This window comes from Theobroma cacao, chromosome 3 (assembly GCF_000208745.1).
Source record: "Theobroma cacao cultivar B97-61/B2 chromosome 3, Criollo_cocoa_genome_V2, whole genome shotgun sequence".
Classification (NCBI taxonomy): domain Eukaryota; kingdom Viridiplantae; phylum Streptophyta; class Magnoliopsida; order Malvales; family Malvaceae; genus Theobroma; species Theobroma cacao.
The window spans coordinates 33,181,966-33,201,929 of record NC_030852.1 but is presented as its reverse complement, the minus strand read 5'-3'; the positions used below and the strand labels follow the sequence as shown (position 1 = coordinate 33,201,929).

Here is a 19,964-nt window from a genome sequence, read left to right as displayed (position 1 = left end):
GCAGACTATGGCAACCATTTAGAAGAAATATTAATCAGAGATAATCGTACTATTCGTTTTTGGACAGATATTTGGCTTGGGGACAGACCTTTAATTGGGGCAGCTCGATCGAGGGGTTATTTCATTAATGATAATAGAAAGGTTCGTGATTTTATACTTTCTAATGGAAGTTGGAACTTTGAGGGCATTAATGCATGGCTACTAGATGAAGAGAGAAGTCTCCTTTCGAGGGCCTTACCACAACATTTCTTCGATCGAACTGACGAACCATATTGGGCACATTCCTCATCTGGGTTATTCTCCGTTTCATCTACCTATAATTGGCTACAGGAAGATACGGGCACTCAAGACAGAATACAAAGTATCTGGAACATGGCCTGGCATTAGAAAGGGCCTCAAAGAATTTGCACGTTTTTGTATCAGTGCATGCAGAAATGCTTATTGACCAATAAGGAATGTGTAATGCGTCACTTATCAAGCAATTCTTGCAACATGCAATGTAGACAGGAGGATGAAACTATCCCACACACCTTGCGAGACTATCCTCTAGCTAGTGCTCTCTGGTTGCGGCTGGTACCACAGAAATATCAAGCCCTTTTCTTCAGCGCAAGCTTAACCGACTGGCTGTCGCATAATTTGTCACATTGCAAACTAACAGTAAGGGAGATCCAGTGGGTGACCATATTTGGAACGAGCTGCTGGTACTTTTGGAAATGGAGAAATGCTTGGATTTTTTAAGGAAAGCATGTAACAATAGAGGGGAAACTAAATGCAATCCTTAGTTTTGCTTCAGTTATTGTCAAAAGTTGTGGTAAGATTAGGAATGGCATTGAAGCACTAAAAAGCAGGAAAGAGGAGATCCTGGTTGACTGGACAGCATCTCCACATGGTTGGTTTACCTTAAACTCAGATGGTGCTTTTAGAAGATCACTAGGTAAGGCAGTAACTAGTGGAGTACTTCGAGATTCCTGTGGCAACTGGTTTGGTGGTTTTTCTGCAACCTTTGGTAGGTGCACTGCATACCGAGCTGAGTTGTGGGGTACTTGTAAAGGACTCAATTTAGCCTGGTAGTTGGGTTACTGGAAAATAGATCTCCAAGTGGATAGTAAACTAGTGGTGCAAGCCATCACTTCCCCCAAAAGCCATCTATGTTCAAATACAGATTTGATTAAAGCTATTCAAGGTTTACTTCATCGTCAATGAAAAATCAAAATACGACATATATTTAGAGAAAGGAACACCGTAACGGACTACTTGACTAATAAAGGATTTGATTTAGACGAGAAGTATAGATTTTATGATGTCTCCCTGTAAAAATCAAATCTTTTCTCATGAACGATATGTCGGGGATTAGTTTCTTTCATTTAATTAGATCTTAATAAAGTTCATTTACAAAAAAACAAAATTTGTCATTTTATACATCATAATATTGACACAACATATTAGTGAACGATGATATGATTACATGATATTTTATTTTTCACATATAGATAGAAAATGATAAGTAGTATTTTAATAATGACAATCAATTAATATTACTCATAAGATTTATTTGATTAAAGATAAAAATATAATAGTTTGATTTAAATAATTCAAGAGTTTTTTTAAGCATAATGCTATAAATTGTTAATAAAAACTATTTCATTTTGCTTTAATATTTAATTAGATGCAATTTTTTTTTATATTTTTGTATGAAGCAGATTAACTAGTAACCATAAATGAGAGCCGACCTACAACAGACTCACATGTGTGTGCTTATTGATGGGGGATTTTTGAGCTCTCGTTGGGCTTTTGGCACAGCAGGCCTTCTTTGAATTTACCAATTATTGGGTCCGTCAATTGGGCCACGCACTTGTTTTTACTCGATTAAAAACCAGTTATCCGGGCACCCACCCGAAAACCCGCTCTATATTCCCTTTAACTGCCCGCCAGGGGCCTCCATTCTACAGCTGTTTAGTTGGTTCTCTGCTATGCCTTGGAGGATACCATCTTTAGTCTCTCTACTTTCAAAGGTCAGTCAATCTCCAATTATTCTTTTTCTTTTTTCTCTTTTTCACCCATTTCTCTGTTGCTCCATGTTTCCATTCACAGTCCATCAGCACGAATAATCACCTATAACTTTCAGCCATGCTTCACAAGTTTCCAAACATCTTTAACTCAATTCAGTCTACAAGAACTAAAGCCCTAAACCCATGGAACTCCCTGTATAGATATTGTCATTTTAAGAAAAAAGTGGGTTTTGATTCTTTAAACTCGACATCGACTTCGACATCGACTTTGGCATCAAAAACTGCCCAAAATAGGGTTGCAATATTCTGGGATTTGGATAACAAGCCCCCAAATTCATTCCCTCCTTTTGAAGCTGCTGTTCAGTTGAAAACGGCAGCTTCTTCATTCGGGGTTGTTAGGTCCATGGTAGCCTATGCTAATCATCATGCTTTTAGCTATGTACCAAAAGTTGTTAGGGAGCAGAGGAAAGAGAGGAAATTGTTGAATCAGTTAGAGAATAAGGGTGTGATTAAGTCAGTTGAGCCATATTTTTGTAGAGTTTGTGGGAGAAGATTTTACACTAATGAGAAACTTATTAATCATTTTAAGCAAATTCACGAGCGTGAACATCAGAAGAGGTTGAACCAAATAGAGTCTGCTAGAGGGAGTAGGAGGGTGAAATTGGTAGCTAAGTATTCAATGAAAATGGAGAAGTATAGAAATGGGGCCAGGGATGTTTTGACACCGAAAGTTGGGTATGGTTTGGCTGATGAGTTGAAAAGGGCAGGGTTTTGGATTGGGACTGTCTCAAATAAGCCACAAGCCGCGGATGTTGCATTGAGGGATCACATAGTGGATGTGATGGATAAGAGGAAAGCTGAGTGTTTGGTGCTTGTGTCGGATGATTCAGATTTTGTAGGTGTTTTGAAGGAGGCGAAACTAAGGTGTTTGAAGACTGTTGTTGTGGGAGATATCAGTGATGGGGCATTGAAAAGACTTGCAGATGCTGGGTTTTCTTGGACGGAAATATTGATGGGAAAGGCTAAGAAGGAGGCAGTATCAGTTGTGGGGAAGTGGAAGGACCGTGATATCTTGAAGAGATTGGAGTGGAAATATAATCCAGAAGTGGAGAGGAAGTTATATAGTTATGGCGATGAGAGTGAGGATCAGGATTTTGATAGTACTGATGATGGAAACGATGCTGACTGTATGCACAAGGAAGATGCTGGTGCATGGTGGGATCTGGACTCTGATTCTGATATCACTTCTTCCCAGCGGCGATACTAATTTAACACAGTTCACTACCATCTACTATCCTCTCTTGGATTCAATATTTGGTAGAAGTAAAAGAGCTGAAGAACCGGATATGGTCATTGACTTTCTGGTTCTGGAGCTATTTTCATTGGTCCATCTTTCCTTTAAATGTGGTTCAGATAACTACTTTCGAGCATATGCCTTGTATAGCTTGTAACTTGGTGAACATCTTACATCTCTGGTGCCTCCTATATTTGTGGCCTTTATCTATTATGTACTCATTTGATCTTATTTTACAAAGAATATTGCCTGGAATCCTCAATAAGTTTATTCTGCAGTAGAGCGCCTACTTTTCAGTTCTTGCAATTGCCAATACCCAGATAAAAGAAAGGATGCCACTGGCTGCTGCAATATGATGCCAAACTTGGTGAAGAATAGCGACAGCTTTAGGAAATGAATCTTGCCTCCTTGGGGTAAAAATTTAAACACTTGACTATGCATGGCGTGGTCTGTATGTTCTGTGGTTTGAAGTACAAAAATGCAAATCATTTTTATGTTCTGTTCAGCTGTACATGAGGATGAAACCTGAACAACTAGTGGTAGATATCAGCAATAATTATTAAAAATCCTCCTATTATTGTTCCCTTTCTTTGCTAAAATGACATTGATAATGCTTGCAACTACTATAAATAAACTCCTTAATACTGTTTCTCCACTTCTTACACGACCAAAAATGCATAAATGCTATTAACATAATTCTTTTCGTCCATTTAATCAGGCCTGTCAATGTTTCCAGTTCTTTGATTACATAATTCCCTTTTTTGTTCATGAAACCACTGTATGCATTGGTTTCAAGTAGATAAAGAGACTAGACTTAACTGCCAATGTTGTGACAAGTCACAACAATACCATGGATACCATCAAAAGAAAATAACTGTAACCTGCTGATCCATGTCATACTGATAAATTGTCTGTATTCCTCCATTTTTTTTTTCCGGATACATTCTTGTTTTATGCTAAGAGTTACGGCTAAAAGAAATAATAGGTCTATTGAAATAATCACCAGCCCCACAGCCCCTAAATGGCAGCTTCCCCTGATTCACAATCGTAAAAAAGGATTTCATTGAATCAGAAAGAATCAACCAAGTATAGATGTGGATAAAGGGAAAAGTTGGATAGACATGGGCAAAGCACAAGTATAACTCCTCAAGTTAATCAATCTAAATCAAAGATTGTTTCAGAATACCAGCATAACCTGTACACAACTAAGTTGTTTTAACAAAGGGGAAGAATTACTTATGTATTTTAATTGTCAAAATTGTTTTAATATGAGACTAGAAAAGAGAAACCACCTAGGCATGAAGATGTTATCTCTACAACAAGCTGATAAACAGTACCCTCACAAAGTTGTTTCTAACAAAAATGCCATAACAGTCAAGCAGTAACTATCTTCCTAACAATCCCTCAGTATTTTAAAATTTTCTAAAATTTAAACATCACCAGAGGACTCTAAGGGAGTCTAGCTCTGCAAGCAAAAATAGCATGTGTCCTAACCGAAAAAAAAAAAAAAAAAACCCAAAAATTCTCCAATCCTGTGGACAAATAAATGTTACAGTAACAGATCGATGACAAGCCTAGCTGCAAATAAACAAAGAAAACATAGAGACATGCTTCTGCAGTGCTTTTTCATACCAAAAATGTGTCTGGTCTAGCTCAGGATCAGAGACAACATTACCCGTTCAAGAGGCCAGTAAATGTTATAGACACAGATGAAATTCTGGCTACAGGAATTATAATAACAACATAGATGGAGCAAACAAGTTAAAACATCATCTATCTCCAAGACCTTCCAACCAAAACTGGGCAGGCAAAACCAAGGGAATTCAATAGACAATATCATTTAAAAGCACATTGCAGCAGCTGCTAATTAATTGAAATAGCTGTAAGGTTGAGCAAAATATGGTCCAACAATCAGAACATCTTTTTGAACTATCAGTCATGAACTGTACAGTGCTTAAACTGCTAAAAAAAGCTTCCAAGAAGACAAGGAAGCAACATGAGGAAGAACAATTACAATGCTGCTAGTTTCCCATCACAACAAATTGGGCAAAATGTTTGTGAGAAAATGCCCACCCGACAAGTAAAACAGTTCCCATGGAACATTACCCCTCCTTGGATGATTATATCAAGCATACAATAAAGTGAATGCTCAATAAACCTCAACATGAACACAATAAAAGTAATCAATATCAAGTAAAAAGAAAAAAAAATTATGAAGAATTTCTAAAAAAAGATTTAGAAAATTCACCATGAACTCTTCTTTGACCCCAAATAAAAACCGAGGTACCACCTCACAAACTTCTTCAACCCTGCCTCCAAATCAGTTGTAGGCTTATACCCAAGCTCCCTCACTGCTAAGCTAATATTGGCATGCGTAAACTCCACATCCCCATTTCTTGGCAATGGCACTACTTTCTTCTTCGCTTTAACCTTTAAAATCTTCTCCAATATACTCACAAGCCTACTCACAGGTACCGGTGAAGTATTCCCCAAATTAAAAATCCTAAATTGTGCTGGCCCTCTCTTCTTTCCCCCACTTCCCGTGCTTTTTTTTGCAGTATCCAATGCCCCCAAGCACCCTTTCACTACATCATCAATATAAGTAAAATCTCTAGCCACACTACCCTTATCTGGCGATTCATATAGAGTAATTGTTTTACCTTTCATTATATCTCTAGTGAAAAAGAAATATGCCATATCAGGGCGGCCCCAGGGACCATAAACCGTGAAAAATCGCAATCCAGTAATTGAAAGCCCGTAAATGTGATTATAAGTATGGGCAATTTCCTCACCAGCTTTCTTTGTAGCAGCATATAAACTCGCAGGTTGATCAGTTCTATCTTTTTCTGAAAAGGGTACCTTAGAATTCAAACCGTAGACAGAACTCGAAGACGCCCAGATAATTGCCGGTTGCGGCCTTGCCGATTTCGAAACCTCCAGTAACTTCACGAACCCAGCAATGTTGCTATGAATATAAGACCCTGGATTTTGCATAGCGTAACGAACACCTGCCTGGGCTGCTAGGTGCATTACGTGAGTGAACAAAACGGCGTCAAAGAGTTGTTGGAGAAGATCCTTGTCATTGATGTCGCCTTCGACGATAAAAATCCCGGCTTTTTCGAGGAACTTTTGGCGTGCCCTTTTTAGGGCCGGATCATAGTACTGGTTGAAGTTGTCGAGGCCAAGGACGCCGTCTCCGCGGCGTTTGAGGGCGAGCGAAACGTGGGTTCCCACGAAGCCAGCGGCGCCGGTGACAAGGACGGTGTGACCGGCAGTTGAACGAGGACGCGCCGATTTGTGGATTAGTTTGTGGGGGAGAGAGACTGGGGAGTGGTGGGTCCCAGTGGAGAGGTGGCGGCGTGGGGATGTGGTGGAGGAAGGGGTGGAGAGGAGGAGGAGGAGGATAAGGAGGAGGGAAAGGAAAAGGGTGGAATAAAGGGTTAGCTTTGAAAGAGAGGAAGCGGTGGAGGAGTGGAAACGGAAAGATTTGTCTGGTTTGTATTTCCCAGGAGTGGAAGGAATGTTGTCAAGGTGTGACATTTGTCCTTTCTTTTTTTTTTTTTTAGAGAGTAACGAAGATGGGATTTTTAGGATTAGGACTCTGATTTGGGGATGCAAATGGCAATGTTACGGTGGCGTTAGCGGTGGAGGAGGAAGGGGGAAGGGGAGGTTCTAGGGGAAGGTGGTCGGCTGGTGGTCATTTTCAAAGGGGGGAATTTGGGGGGGGTTTATAAGGGTTTGGTTGGTGGCAGTGAAGATGGTGGGAAAGGGTAAGTCTGGGAATTTTTGTAAAGTTTTAAGAGGGAAATTACCATAAAAAGGAGAGAGAAACGATGGAGAGGCGGTGGGTTTTTACTTTTTGGGCTTGGAATGGATTAGTGGACAGGTTGAATTTTAATTTTTTTGAAGGATTCTCATCATTTTTAAATTTAAATCTCTACTTTGTAATATTTTAGATCAAATTAAATAATTTTAATTGTAATTTTTTCGTGATATTATGTAAAATTAAATTTTAAAAATTCAGATTTGAAAATTTTAAATTTTAAAATTTAATATTTTAAAAAATTGTTATAGGTGGCATTATAATAAATAAGGATCAAAATTGTTTTTTTTTAACAAAAATAAAATTAAATATTCCCTTTTAAGTTAAAAAAAAATTACTTATCTCTTAGTTGAAAAAAAAATAACTTTCAAGATTTTGTCTCTATATGCCTAACAAGTGTTAATCCTAATTATATTGTAAGCGTAAGTATTCTCTCTCTCCAATGAGTTAGCCTTTTCAAGAATTTTTACCTTTCTGTTTCTTTTTCTTCCACGCAATCAAAATCAAATCCCATGTATTAAATGTTGTTCAATGAATATGCAACTTTGTAATCTTGCTGTTAACAATTAACACGATTCGTTTAGTATATTATTTTTTAAATTAAATTAATAGACGAGTCTGTCTTGAAAAACCAAAAATAATGTGTAGTTTAGACAAATTCATAAAATGATTATGAATTGTAAATCTGTAATGATGAACGTGGTGGTATCAATAATCTTGGATCATCTAAGAATTTATATTACCAATATTTTATACTAAATCCTGAGTCCTGACTAAGGGAGAAAAATCTATTAAGAGGCAATGAGTCTCAGATTTGGAAATTGGAAAACAAGAAGGAAAAAAAAATTCATTTTTGGACATGTTTTTAATAGGGCTGCCTACTTCCTGGAGTAGGGACTAGGGAGTAGGCACCTTGATCGGTAGTTTTACCTACAAAGGAGTGACGATGAGTCGCTGCAGAATTTGATTTCCTGGGGAAGAGTGATACTACGTTATAGCCTGTACAGCTCTGGCTATTCAAGAATTTCGGTTGGCATTGTACAGCTTTATAAATGATCATCTAAACCTGATACAACTTTCCTTTTCAGCACATGTTATTTCGGATCAAATTGTTATCCCGGTTCTGGCGGATTTGGGTTGAGTTGTATCGGACAAATTGTTTCACTTTCACCTGGGTGGCTTTGAACAAATGACGCAAAGAATAAGGTTAAGAAGATGGAGATTGGAAACTGACGCATTTCAGTTGAAAAGTAAAATGGAAACTTGGACAGAAGGCAAGGCTTTCCCCAATGAAGCTAATAAGGTATCTTGTTTTCTAATTTAAGTTAGGATGTCTCAAATTTGAGAGTTGTTAATCACAGAGAACCACCAAACTCATTCAAGCCTCATCATGAGTATTACAGTTGAAGAAACATAAAGGGTTGTATGTATTTGTTTATTAGGTTTTAGCCTTTCCTTGTCTGCACAACATTGCTCATTCCCTTTTTCTTTTTCTTGTCGTAATTAAGTTGGTTGAAGAGTGTGTCTGGAATTTCCATATGGAGGCTGAATTATAGCTTCATTGCCTATCATTTATCTTTCTTAGTTTGATTTTGTTAGCAGAAATGCTACCACACCATCATTTTAATTTCTGAATTCAAGTAAACAAGTAGACTCATTCAGATGCTATTTTTGTCAGAGAAATCTTCAACTGTTAAAACATGAATTGTATCATTCAAAATTCAAAGGAAAAATGGGAAGTGCAATTGCTTCAAGTGTCGAAAGCTACATTTGATTGGACCAAATGATGAACGCTTAGCAATTTACATCAGATACCTACCTTTCCATGCTCACTCACAAAGCTGGTGTGAGCAGACAAGCAGCTAGATTCAACTGCTCCATCAAGATCATAAAATATGTAATATGTGCACGAAATTTAAAGTCTGGAAATTAATAATACAGTGAAGTTGCACAGTAAATGAAGCAGATCATGATCAATGGTCAGGCCAGTAAATGAATACGTGCGACCACTTGCTGAAATCCATGCATAAATTTACTCCTCCCACGACCCATATTCACTCCAACACAAGTTATTTGGAATATGATTCATTTTTATGATTCTATTCAAGATAATAAATCAAATTGATCATTAATTTTTGAATGAGTACAATTTTAACACTATTTTTTAATTTAATTAAAAGTTAACAAAAAAATTAATTATAAGAGCTCAACATATAGTGCTAAGTTGTAAATTCTTAAGGCTTCTTCGATGGGCTGAAGTTGGCCTAAACTATATGTATTTATTCAAGAGAAAATGCTAAACTTTTCATTAGGCACTACTCAAAAGAAAATATATACTTATAAAATTATTATTAATTACTTTCATGTTCTTTGATGTATAAATTTGCGTAAAGAGTATACCCAATTTAAAAATTAAATATTAGCAACAGATTAGTTAAGAATGCACATATTTAGTAAAAAAGAAAAGAAGAGTACAAAAATGCATGCAGAAAAACCTTAATATAGAAAAAGATAGCACCATAAAGATTAGAACAGGCAATCTTTTATGCAATTTCTTGTATCCAAAATGTTAAGTATTCTAAACAAAAGCCTGCCCCGTTAAAAGAAAAGTTAACGAGAGATACACTTACATATATATTCTAAACAAAAGGGTATCCCCTAACGATAATGTCGATATAATTCAATCAACCAACGTACAAACTTTAATGAAAAATGATTATATTTACAGTAAGTTGAGAAAACGAGATTCATGGGTTTCCCCACTTGCATTAACTTAATTCACCTTAGCCATCAATCACTGTCAAAGTTTTAATGTCCGGGGTGATGAGACTCATGGCATACAGCGTAACAGAACAGCTATACATATAATATGTCCAACCTCAACTTCACATCATAGCAAAGACAAGACGGAAAATATCAGGCGGCTTGTTCTGTTGGATGGACATAAATATATACGCCCTTGGAAAGCTCAATTGTCAATACTCGAAACCCATAAGCTCTCTCTCATACTCACTTCTCGGAAGGGAGATAATGGAGAAAACCCCATGGCTTCATCTCTGTCTCATTTCATGCTTAATCTTATTCTTTCTGGTGCGTTCTTGGTACCCTCCACGCAAACCAGAACTGCCTGATTGCTCTCTGCATGCCCCATGGTGCACCTCTAAGAACCGAATTTTCTCCAACTCCAAGGCGGGTTCAGCGTTACATACCCAAGTTCAAGAATCGACAGACCACTCAGCCGAGAGCCCTCGACACCCACTAGACCCTCTTACTATACAGGAAATCAACAGGGTCCGGACCATCCTCTCGTCCTATGAGCCCTTTTCATCTACCTTCCCTACTATTAACACCTTACTGCTTGATGAACCAGATAAGCTGCAGGTTATCGGGTGGAGAAAAGGTGACCCACTTCCACCAAGAAAAGCAGCTGTTCTGGCTCTGTTAAATGGCCAATCCCACGTGCTTTCAGTGGACTTGGATTCTAGCCGTGTCACTAGCCATGCCATCAAATCCAACCTCAGGGTATCCTATGCTATCCATGAACGATATTTTGGGTGCGTCCAAAGTGCCGTTTTCTAGTGCAGAATTTAACAAATCCATGACCGCCCGAGGGATCTCTTTATCGAATTTGGTGTGCTTGACGCCTTCAGCCGGCTGGTTTGGGCCTAAAGAAGATGGCAAAAGGGTCATAAGGGTCCAGTGCTACTCTGGTGAAGGCACGTCCAACTTCTACATGAGGCCCATTGAAGGGCTCACGGTGACAGTGGACCTGGACAAAATGGAGGTGGTGAAAATATATGATGCAGGCCGACGTATCCCTGTTCCGAAAAGTACCGACACTGATTACCGGTATGCGGCTCAAGAGAAGCTACCAGAAATGGAGCCACTAAACCCAATTTCCATAGAACAGCCCAAAGGGCCAAGCTTTAGAATTGAAGATGGGCATCCGGTTAAGTGGGCCAACTGGGTGTTCCACCTCAAGGCTGACCAACGAGCTGGTTTGGTGATTTCGCCAGCCATGGTGCGGGACTCGGAGACGGGTGAGCTCAGGAATGTGATGTACAAAGGGTTCTCTTCAGAATTGTTCGTGCCGTACATGGACCTTGACGAGTCTTGGTATTTTAAGTCGTATATGGACGCTAGGGAGTTTGGGTTAGGGACAACAGCCCTTTCACTCGTGCCACTAAACGATTGTCCGAGGTACTCTTACTACATGGATGGGGTTTTTGCGGCCTCGGACGGCATGCCATTTGTTCAGCCGAGCATGATATGCCTCTTTGAGAGGCATGCCGGCGACATCAGTTGGCGGCATTCTGAAACCCAAGTTTTCGGTTTTCAGGTATGTGACTTCAACAATAGCAACAATGGCAATAACAAAAAGAATAATAATAGATTTAAAGATGGGTGGTTCTGTATATCTATTTTATTTCTCTTACCTTAGCCGCTATTAAAATGAAAATTAGTATTATATGGTGTCACTGTTTTGTTTTCTTGTCTCCTCAGGTAGCTTTCATAAGTGCAAAAATTACTCCGATGACAGTACATACTCTGCCTACCATTTGGCATCAATCTCTTAGGAAATTCAAAAGAAAGATAAAAGTACAAGGAATCGCTGTCATTCTTCAGTCTGTATTTTTCATTTTATTTTGCTTATAGAACGAAAACAAATAGCACTTGGCTTCTTGTACGTATTAGGTCTTCATTTAAGTCATTTTTACTCGCTACTTATCTTCATTTGCATCTCGTTCAATTATTGCACTTACATAAGTTAATTTCCTTAATCTGTCTTTGAACTAGATTAGGGAGGCGAGACCAAAAGTAACCCTTGTCGCTCGTATGGCAGCATCAGTGGGAAATTACGATTACATCTTCGATTGGGAGTTTCAAACAGATGGTCTGATAAGGATTAAGGTCATTCTTTTATGCTACTTTTATTCTACTCCTCCCTGAGTAATAGTGTTGGAATTCTAGTCGACGGATTCTAAAGTTACTGATTTAAGTCATATGATTTAATTTATAATAACAGGTTGGACTCTCGGGAATGCTGATGGTGAAAGGAAGTCCTCATCAGAATGTATATCAGGTGCCTAATCAAGGTGACATGTCCGGTCCTCTTATTTCGGAGAATGTTATTGGAGTAGTTCACGATCACTTCATTACCTTCCACCTGGACATGGATATTGATGGGCCTAATAATTCGTTTGTGAATGTTAATCTCGTGAAGGAAGAGAGTTTACCCGGAAAATCCCCTAGGAAGAGCTACTTGAAAGTTGAGAGAAAAACAGCGAAGACAGAAAAAGATGCACAAATTAAGCTTAAGTTGTATGATCCATCAGAATTTCACATGATCAATCCTTCCAGGAGGTCTAGGCTGGGAAATCCAACCGGATACAAACTTGTTCCTGGAGGAACTGCAGCTAGTTTGCTTGATGGTGACGATCCTCCACAACTCAGAAGTGCGTTCACGAACAACCAGGTAAATATATTTCTGCCCCGTGCTACCTGTATCTTTTTGAGGCCTTAAAGTACTGATTTGGTGATTTAATTAATCATGGATTGGAAGATTTAATTCAAACTTCTGCAATTTTTTATGCTATTTCACTCAACAGATATGGGTGACCCCCTTCAATAAGAGTGAACAATGGGCTGGTGGGCTTCTAGTGTATCAGAGCAGGGGAGAGGACACTCTTGCTGTGTGGTCTGAAAGGTATAAAACTCGAAAAATTAACAAAATCTTTTACTGCATCGGTTCTACCATTGATTTTATGCTTTGTTATCTTCGAAAACAGGAATCGTCCTATTGAAAGTAAGGATATTGTGTTATGGTACACCATGGGATTCCATCACATTCCATGCCAAGAAGATTTCCCTGTAATGCCAACAGTGACATCAGGCTTTGAGCTCAAGCCTGTCAATTTCTTCGAAAGCAATCCAATTCTTCGAGCTGCCCCAGCCTTTGAGAAAGACTTAATTGTCTGCCGGCCAGGTGCTTTCTCTTGAATCTTGATTGCCTTTCCCTCAATACCATATCATCCCAGAGAATCCCGCAGGCTAATACACTTGTAATTGATCGCTATATCTAATTGATGTTACGACTTGGAAGTGACATCTTGACTTACCCTCCTACTTGAAGTTAACTCGGACGGTTTCCAAGCAACTTTCACTTACCCGAGTGACCCACAAAACGGACCTTAACTAAGAATAAAAAGGTATATACGTACTTGCTTTACATTATCCAACAAATAAAGATAACATTATAGTATCAAAATCAAATGTATGTTATATCTTCAAAACCGGGCTGCCATAATAAAATAATAATACTAATATATATCAGAGAGGTAGTGTTCTTTCCGTACTTTTATAAGTTAAAAAAAGTTTCTTAAAACAAACCAAGTTGTCATTAAAACAACAAAAGAAAAGTAGTAGAGAATATTAGTTTACAAATTGCATTTTGGGCTTTTTTTTAAAAAAATTTTTTAGCAAGTGCTTCTAGGCATTTTTTTGTCAGCATTGATATAAGACTCTGCATCTGCCACTTCTCATGGGCTTATTGGCACGTAATTGCACGTAAGAGTCTGAACAAGGATCCCACTTGCAATTAATCTGTACCAGTCTCTTGATTTTTGAAGGCAGTCAGATTCCTGTAATTCAGATCTAGCAATAATTAATTACCAATGTCATAACAAGATTCTAGTAGTAATTAGTAAATTAATTAGTGATAGTAAAGTGGCAATAACTTAATACTGATTGTTAAACTTTAATCTCTACAAAAATGTTCGAAGTCCCAACTTCTGTGTACTGAATTAAACTTTACAAAATCAGAGTAATTAACAGAGTGTTATTTTGAAGAATAAAATGAGAACTCAGCCAAGATGATTGTAATAATTATCAACATGATATGAGTAGAATGAAATGAAGTCCTCACCAACTCTGCTATCTTTTTAGTAATGAGCAAAGTAGTAATCATGTATAAAGGTGCTGTTCAAGGAAAATGAGAATCAAGTGTTGATATTGGCCACTACCTGTTATTTATCATTATATACTGATCTTAATCGTGCTCCTAAATTTTTCACCAAAAAAGGGATTTGTTTCCTATATAATAACCAATGAAGCAAGACAACAATCTGAAAATCATCCTTGACATAGTAATTTGGTTATTTTATTAATAGGCCAAAAGATCTAAACCAAATTTCAGTTGCCAATCTAGGAAAAAAGAATCAAATAAAGTAATAAACGCAGGGAAATTATGTCCCAAATTGAAATGGGTCTAACCACTACAGCATTGGTGAGAAAAGAAAGAGAGTAATTTTCATTTCCGACGCACAAAAATATTCAAAACTCCAAAAAGGTATAGCCACATGCATCGGTTGGTGCACCGTATTGCCAACTTGTCACTTAAGCAGTTCTTGTTTCTATATATAATTTGTAAACTTCTTGCCCAGCAGGCTTATCAGCTATCTCCACACTCTTCGCTCCTTCAGTTACAAAAGACACAACCATGGAATCAAAGCCATTCTTTCGTTTCCTCTTTTTCTTCTTCGCCATAGCTTTCCTCCTCCTCTTCACCTGGACTCACCTTCCTTATCCGCCACCACCCGACGTCACCACCCTCCTCGACTGCGCCAGTAACTCCCCCTGGTGTACCTCCAAGAACCGATTTCAGTCCAAACAACCCTCAATCACCAAAATCCCACGAGCCACCGCCACCACCAAGCGTCTCCATGACTCAGCCGTCCCTCGCCACCCCCTCGACCCTCTCACCATCCAAGAATTCAATAAGGTCCGCACCATCCTTTCTTCCCACCCGCTCTTCAAATCCTCCAAAAACTACGCGCTCCATTCCGTCGTCTTAGAAGAACCAGACAAAGACCTCGTCTTGCAATGGACAAAAGGCCAACCGCTCTTCCCAAGAATAGCCTCCGTCATCGCACGTGCCAATGGCGAGTCACACGTGCTGACGGTCAACTTGGAAACCAACGAAGTCAACGTTCTCAACACGGCTCCTCCGACCGGTTACCCGATGATGACGATGGAGGACATGACATCCGCTACCTGGGCTCCACTTTCGAACCCCAAGTTCAACCGTACGATCATCGAACGAGGTGTTAATCTTGATGACGTGGCGTGCCTGCCGATTTCGTTGGGGTGGTTCGGGGAAAACGAGGAGAACAGGAGGTTAATTAAGGTACAGTGCTACTCCATGAAAGACACTGCAAACTTTTACATGAGACCAATCGAAGGGTTAACTGTTTTACTCGATTTGGACACAAAAGAAGTGGTGGAGATATCGGATACGGGTCGGGCCATCCCGGTTCCAAAAGCCACGAACACGGATTATCGTTACTCGGAGCAGAAGATGCAGCAGGAACTCAACTTGATAAACCCCATATCCATTGAACAGCCGAAGGGTCCGAGTTTTGTCATTGAAGATGAACATTTGGTGAAATGGGCAAATTGGGAATTCCATTTAAAAGCCGACCCCAGAGCTGGTGTGGTGGTTTCCGGAGCTAAGGTCTGGGACCCGGATAGTGGGGTGATGAGGGATGTGATGTACAAAGGGTTTACGTCTGAATTGTTTGTGCCTTACATGGACCCCACCGATGCATGGTATTTTAAGACTTATATGGATGCGGGTGAATACGGGTTCGGGTTGCAGGCTATGCCACTTGACCCCCTTAATGATTGTCCAAGAAATGCATATTATATGGATGGTGTGTTTGCCGCCGGTGATGGTGTACCTTATGTCCGATCAAACATGATCTGCGTGTTTGAGAGCTACACCGGTGATATAGGGTGGCGGCATTCGGAGAGTCCAATCACGGGTATGGAGGTAAGAATATTGGAGTCCTACTGATTGTTGCATGGGGTGCTTAGATTTTTTTAATACTACTAACAGTCTTAGATATTGTCCATGTGTTGAAAATTTTGCCTATTGATGGTTTATTCATTGTTCAAAATCTTGAATGTTTTTTGTTTGTTCGTATAAAAGCAAAACATGTATCCTATCCCTCTAGTACTATTAGCCGTGTTGAGCCTGTTACGGTGTTGGTAATATTGCAATTCACCCATCTGCTCTACTTTATTTTGGCAGATTAAGGAAGTGAGGCCAAAGGTGACGTTAGTGGTCAGAATGGCTGCATCAGTGGCTAACTATGACTATATTCTTGATTGGGAGTTCCAAACAGACGGGCTAATCAGGATTAAGGTCAGTGAACTCTTCGTTCTCAAAAGCTTCTTTTTCAACGTAGCGCATCGGGGTCATCAATCGTTATCTTCTTTGTCCACATCTTTTGAGGAAGAAAAATCATTGATATTTTTAGTCAACTGTGGCTTGAGTATGTCTGATGAAGATATATCTCATTGAAATTTGGCGTTTGTTTGGAGTTTCCTGGCTAGCATATTACGCTGTTCTAATTTCAAAATTACTGATGACAACAGGTTGGACTTAGCGGCATTCTGATGGTGAAAGGTACCACCTATGAAAACATGAAACAAGTGGAAGGGCAAGAACATCTCTTTGGCACGCTTTTGTCTGAAAACGTTATTGGCGTTATCCATGATCATTACATCACATTCTACTTGGATATGGACATAGATGGCTCCGATAATTCCTTTGTTAAAGTAAATATCAAGAAGCAAGATACCTCTCCAGGAGAGTCACCAAGAAAAAGCTATTTGAAAGCTGTCAGAAATGTGGCTAAAACAGAGAAAGATGCACAAGTTCAGCTTAAACTATATGACCCATCTGAGTTCCATGTGATCAATCCAACTAAGAAGACAAGGGTTGGGAACCCGGTTGGATATAAGGTAGTTCCTGGCGGTACCGCCGCTAGCTTGCTGGATCATGAAGATCCACCACAGAGAAGAGGTGCATTCACAAATAACCAGATATGGGTCACTCCATATAACAAAAGCGAGCAATGGGCAGGTGGATTATTTGTTTACCAGAGCCAGGGTGAAGACACTCTTGCAGTTTGGTCTGATAGGTAAAAAACGAAGAGTGTTGATTTTGGTTAACATCTATTTTCCCTGTTCAAATTGATTATTCCGTAGCTAATGTCCATTTCCATTTCCAATGTGATTGATTTTTGCAGGGACCGATCAATTGAGAACAAGGATATTGTGCTGTGGTATACTCTAGGCTTCCATCACATACCATGCCAAGAGGACTTTCCTATTATGCCAACTGTGTCCTCAAGCTTTGATTTGAAGCCAGTTAATTTCTTCGAGAGCAACCCAATTCTTCGGATTCCACCCAATTTTGAAAAGGATTTACCTGTTTGCAAGCCTGCTGGTTCAGCATGAAACGCTAGTTTGAGAACCAGGTCTAGGACCTACAAAGCAAATCTAAGTTTCTGAATGGTCAGAGGTGTAAATAGTAATTATCCAGGAACTGGTTCTATTTCCTTGTCAAGATTAATTAGAGTTTACTTTGTCTTAATCACTTTAAAGAAACATCATTACGATGGGCTTTTAACAGTGGCCACGTTTAAAGGATCCAATAAGTTTAAAAAAGGTTGAAACTGTCACAATAATTTTTCACTGCTGGGTTATCATGCCATATGGTTGGGATCTTTTTTGGACAAGTTGCGTAAATAAAGAAATAACTAGTAATAAGATGCTGCTTTACTAATCTAATCGGCTATTCAGGCTAAAAATATTATACGGCTACATCTCAAGATAATTAGAGAAATTCAGCAATGTGAGAGCATGAGAGCATCAGCAAGTATGGAAATTGGAAATACTACTCATTGCTTATCGAGTCATTCCATAAATGACCTGATGTCAGGTAGCATTAAAAAACCACAGAACATACGCAAACTCTTGATAACCAATTGTTTTGGCATGCTTGAATTAGTTAAAGGGGCAATCATCAAAACCAAAATCGAAATTTATAATGAACACTCAATCATTTCCTGTTTTGAAGGCCCAACCCATCCCGTACAGGGAGGGTAAATGATAAAACTCAGAGTGCTGAAAACAGGGAAAGAAAGGGCCTTTTTCTTGGTCTCTTTCTGGGACAGGTTTTATTTTTTGCTCCAAGCAAGATTCCCGTGCACGCAATCCATTTTTACAAGCTGTCATCCTATTCATAGTACGGTCCTGAATTATAAATTAGTACATCATTTCATTTGCCAATCTCTTCATAATTATCCTATGGATGTCACTCTAGCTAGGTTCGATAATCAAAAAATTTTCTGAAGTCGTTGCCCAGACACTGTTGCCAGGACATACACTGACTTTTTCCCTGCTGGCGGAAGCCCTTTGCAAATTTCCATGTTTGATACAAATGGAAGACGCTGGTATAGTATCTGACATAGTAATCGAAAGTTTTTACCGCAGCGTATTTTTTTGTGTGAATCCTATTAGTCAATTTGTCATTATTTGGAAATGATAATTTAAAACATTTATGTATGATATTTTATTATTTATAATAACATAAAAATAATTTTTTATCTATAAATTTATAGTTTAATTATTATTCAAGATTATGTAGATGAAGTCCTGTTGAAAAAGGTAATTGAAGTCTGGATGAAAGGCTTAGAAATGGTTTGGCAGGAGTTAATGACCGTTTGAAGATTGAAGACTTAGCTTTGGAGGCAATACGGTCTCATTTTTACCTTAACAATTTAGTTAGTATAAAGCGCAAGCTAGGAAGGTCATTTAAATAAGCTTTGTATTTGGTTAGTTGTTATATGGTGGCTGTCTGTGTCGTTTCATTTTTTTTTTGGTTGCAAGACGCGTCTGCTTTGCGTCGTTTTGATCTTTTCTTCTTTTTCTAGCTTAACAGCAAATTTGTTTTTCTGTTAATGTTACCCTTGTAGTGCACAAGGATCCATGGTTGGTTTTCGTGCTATTTGTTTTTAAATCCTTTTTTTCAGTACGTGCTTTTATTGAGTTTAGATCTAAGCTCGATTGTTTAGTTTTCAAATGCTTGTATAAAAACCAAAAACTGTGGAATTAATTAGTGTGAGAAATCAATTCCAATTGAAAAGTTTGAGCTCTCTTTCTTTAATTCAATTTTATTTTCTCTATTCTTCTTTGAGTTTTTTTGCAAATTCAAAAAACTCAACAAATTCATGGAACTATATATACCATATTTGAAAATTGTATAGAGATACAATTATAAGATTTTTAGACATCAAAACATTGTTTGTGAAAGTACTTGATCATTGCATTATCGAGACAAGACATGTACATTAATAATGCTTAAAAACCAACACATGTTAGATTCTTTATTTGTAAAGTAAGCAATTGATCTTATAGGTTGCAGTATAGAGATATTTAAAACTAGCATGTGGGTGATTGTCTTTGGAGAGCAAGTTCATTGCATATGACTCAACATGAAAAGTGTATTCGGTATCTCATTTTAGTGTCTATATAATACTTATCATGTGTCACGAGATTGTCTTGCATGTGAAGTGCTATACTTTGATTTCATATTTACAAATTCTATTAAAGATGTCAAATCAAAATGTTTTTAGATATAATATGAAGCATATGAAAGCAAATAAGTTGTCAAGATATAAATCATCACTTCATGTAATTCAAGAGGACATATCTTAATAGTTCTTGATTGATATTAGCTTAATTAAATATTTGACTAAAGTGATTTAGAGATTATGAAATGAATGTCATAAGTATCTATAAAGCTAATGATTTAACTGTAAAAACAAATATGGAGATCATTAAAGGTAGATACTATACTATATTCTTATCATATTTGGAATTTATGATAAGGGAATGAATTATATTGATAGACTATATACTGAAAGATTGTCAAAAAATCTTTTGACTTTCTTAACAATTAAGGGCCATAATGCATTATTAGATGTCA

General features: G+C 38.2%; 4 protein-coding genes across 4 annotated transcripts; 3 read left to right on the top strand and 1 right to left on the bottom strand.

Annotated features, from left to right (window-relative positions):
* On the top strand, positions 1,958 to 3,802 carry LOC18606352. Its single transcript, XM_007039910.2, has one exon. The coding sequence runs from the start codon at positions 2,128 to 2,130 to the stop codon at positions 3,274 to 3,276; it is 1,149 nt and encodes a 382-aa protein (XP_007039972.2). The 5' UTR covers positions 1,958 to 2,127; the 3' UTR covers positions 3,277 to 3,802.
* On the bottom strand, positions 5,123 to 7,084 carry LOC18606351 (UDP-glucuronate 4-epimerase 5). The gene has a single exon (XM_007039909.2). The coding sequence runs from the start codon at positions 6,841 to 6,843 to the stop codon at positions 5,548 to 5,550; it is 1,296 nt and encodes a 431-aa protein (XP_007039971.2). The 5' UTR covers positions 6,844 to 7,084; the 3' UTR covers positions 5,123 to 5,547.
* On the top strand, positions 9,885 to 13,355 carry LOC18606350 (primary amine oxidase). The gene is given in 6 exon segments (XM_018116870.1): positions 9,885 to 10,621; positions 10,623 to 11,465; positions 11,924 to 12,037; positions 12,153 to 12,602; positions 12,736 to 12,833; positions 12,916 to 13,355. Coding segments are annotated over 6 exon segments (2,274 nt in total). The 5' UTR covers positions 9,885 to 10,063; the 3' UTR covers positions 13,127 to 13,355.
* On the top strand, positions 14,298 to 17,641 carry LOC18606349 (primary amine oxidase). The gene is made up of 4 exons (XM_018118033.1): positions 14,298 to 15,956; positions 16,218 to 16,331; positions 16,565 to 17,112; positions 17,221 to 17,641. Exons 1-4 carry the CDS (start codon positions 14,625 to 14,627, stop codon positions 17,429 to 17,431), a joined length of 2,205 nt encoding a protein of 734 aa, XP_017973522.1. The 5' UTR covers positions 14,298 to 14,624; the 3' UTR covers positions 17,432 to 17,641.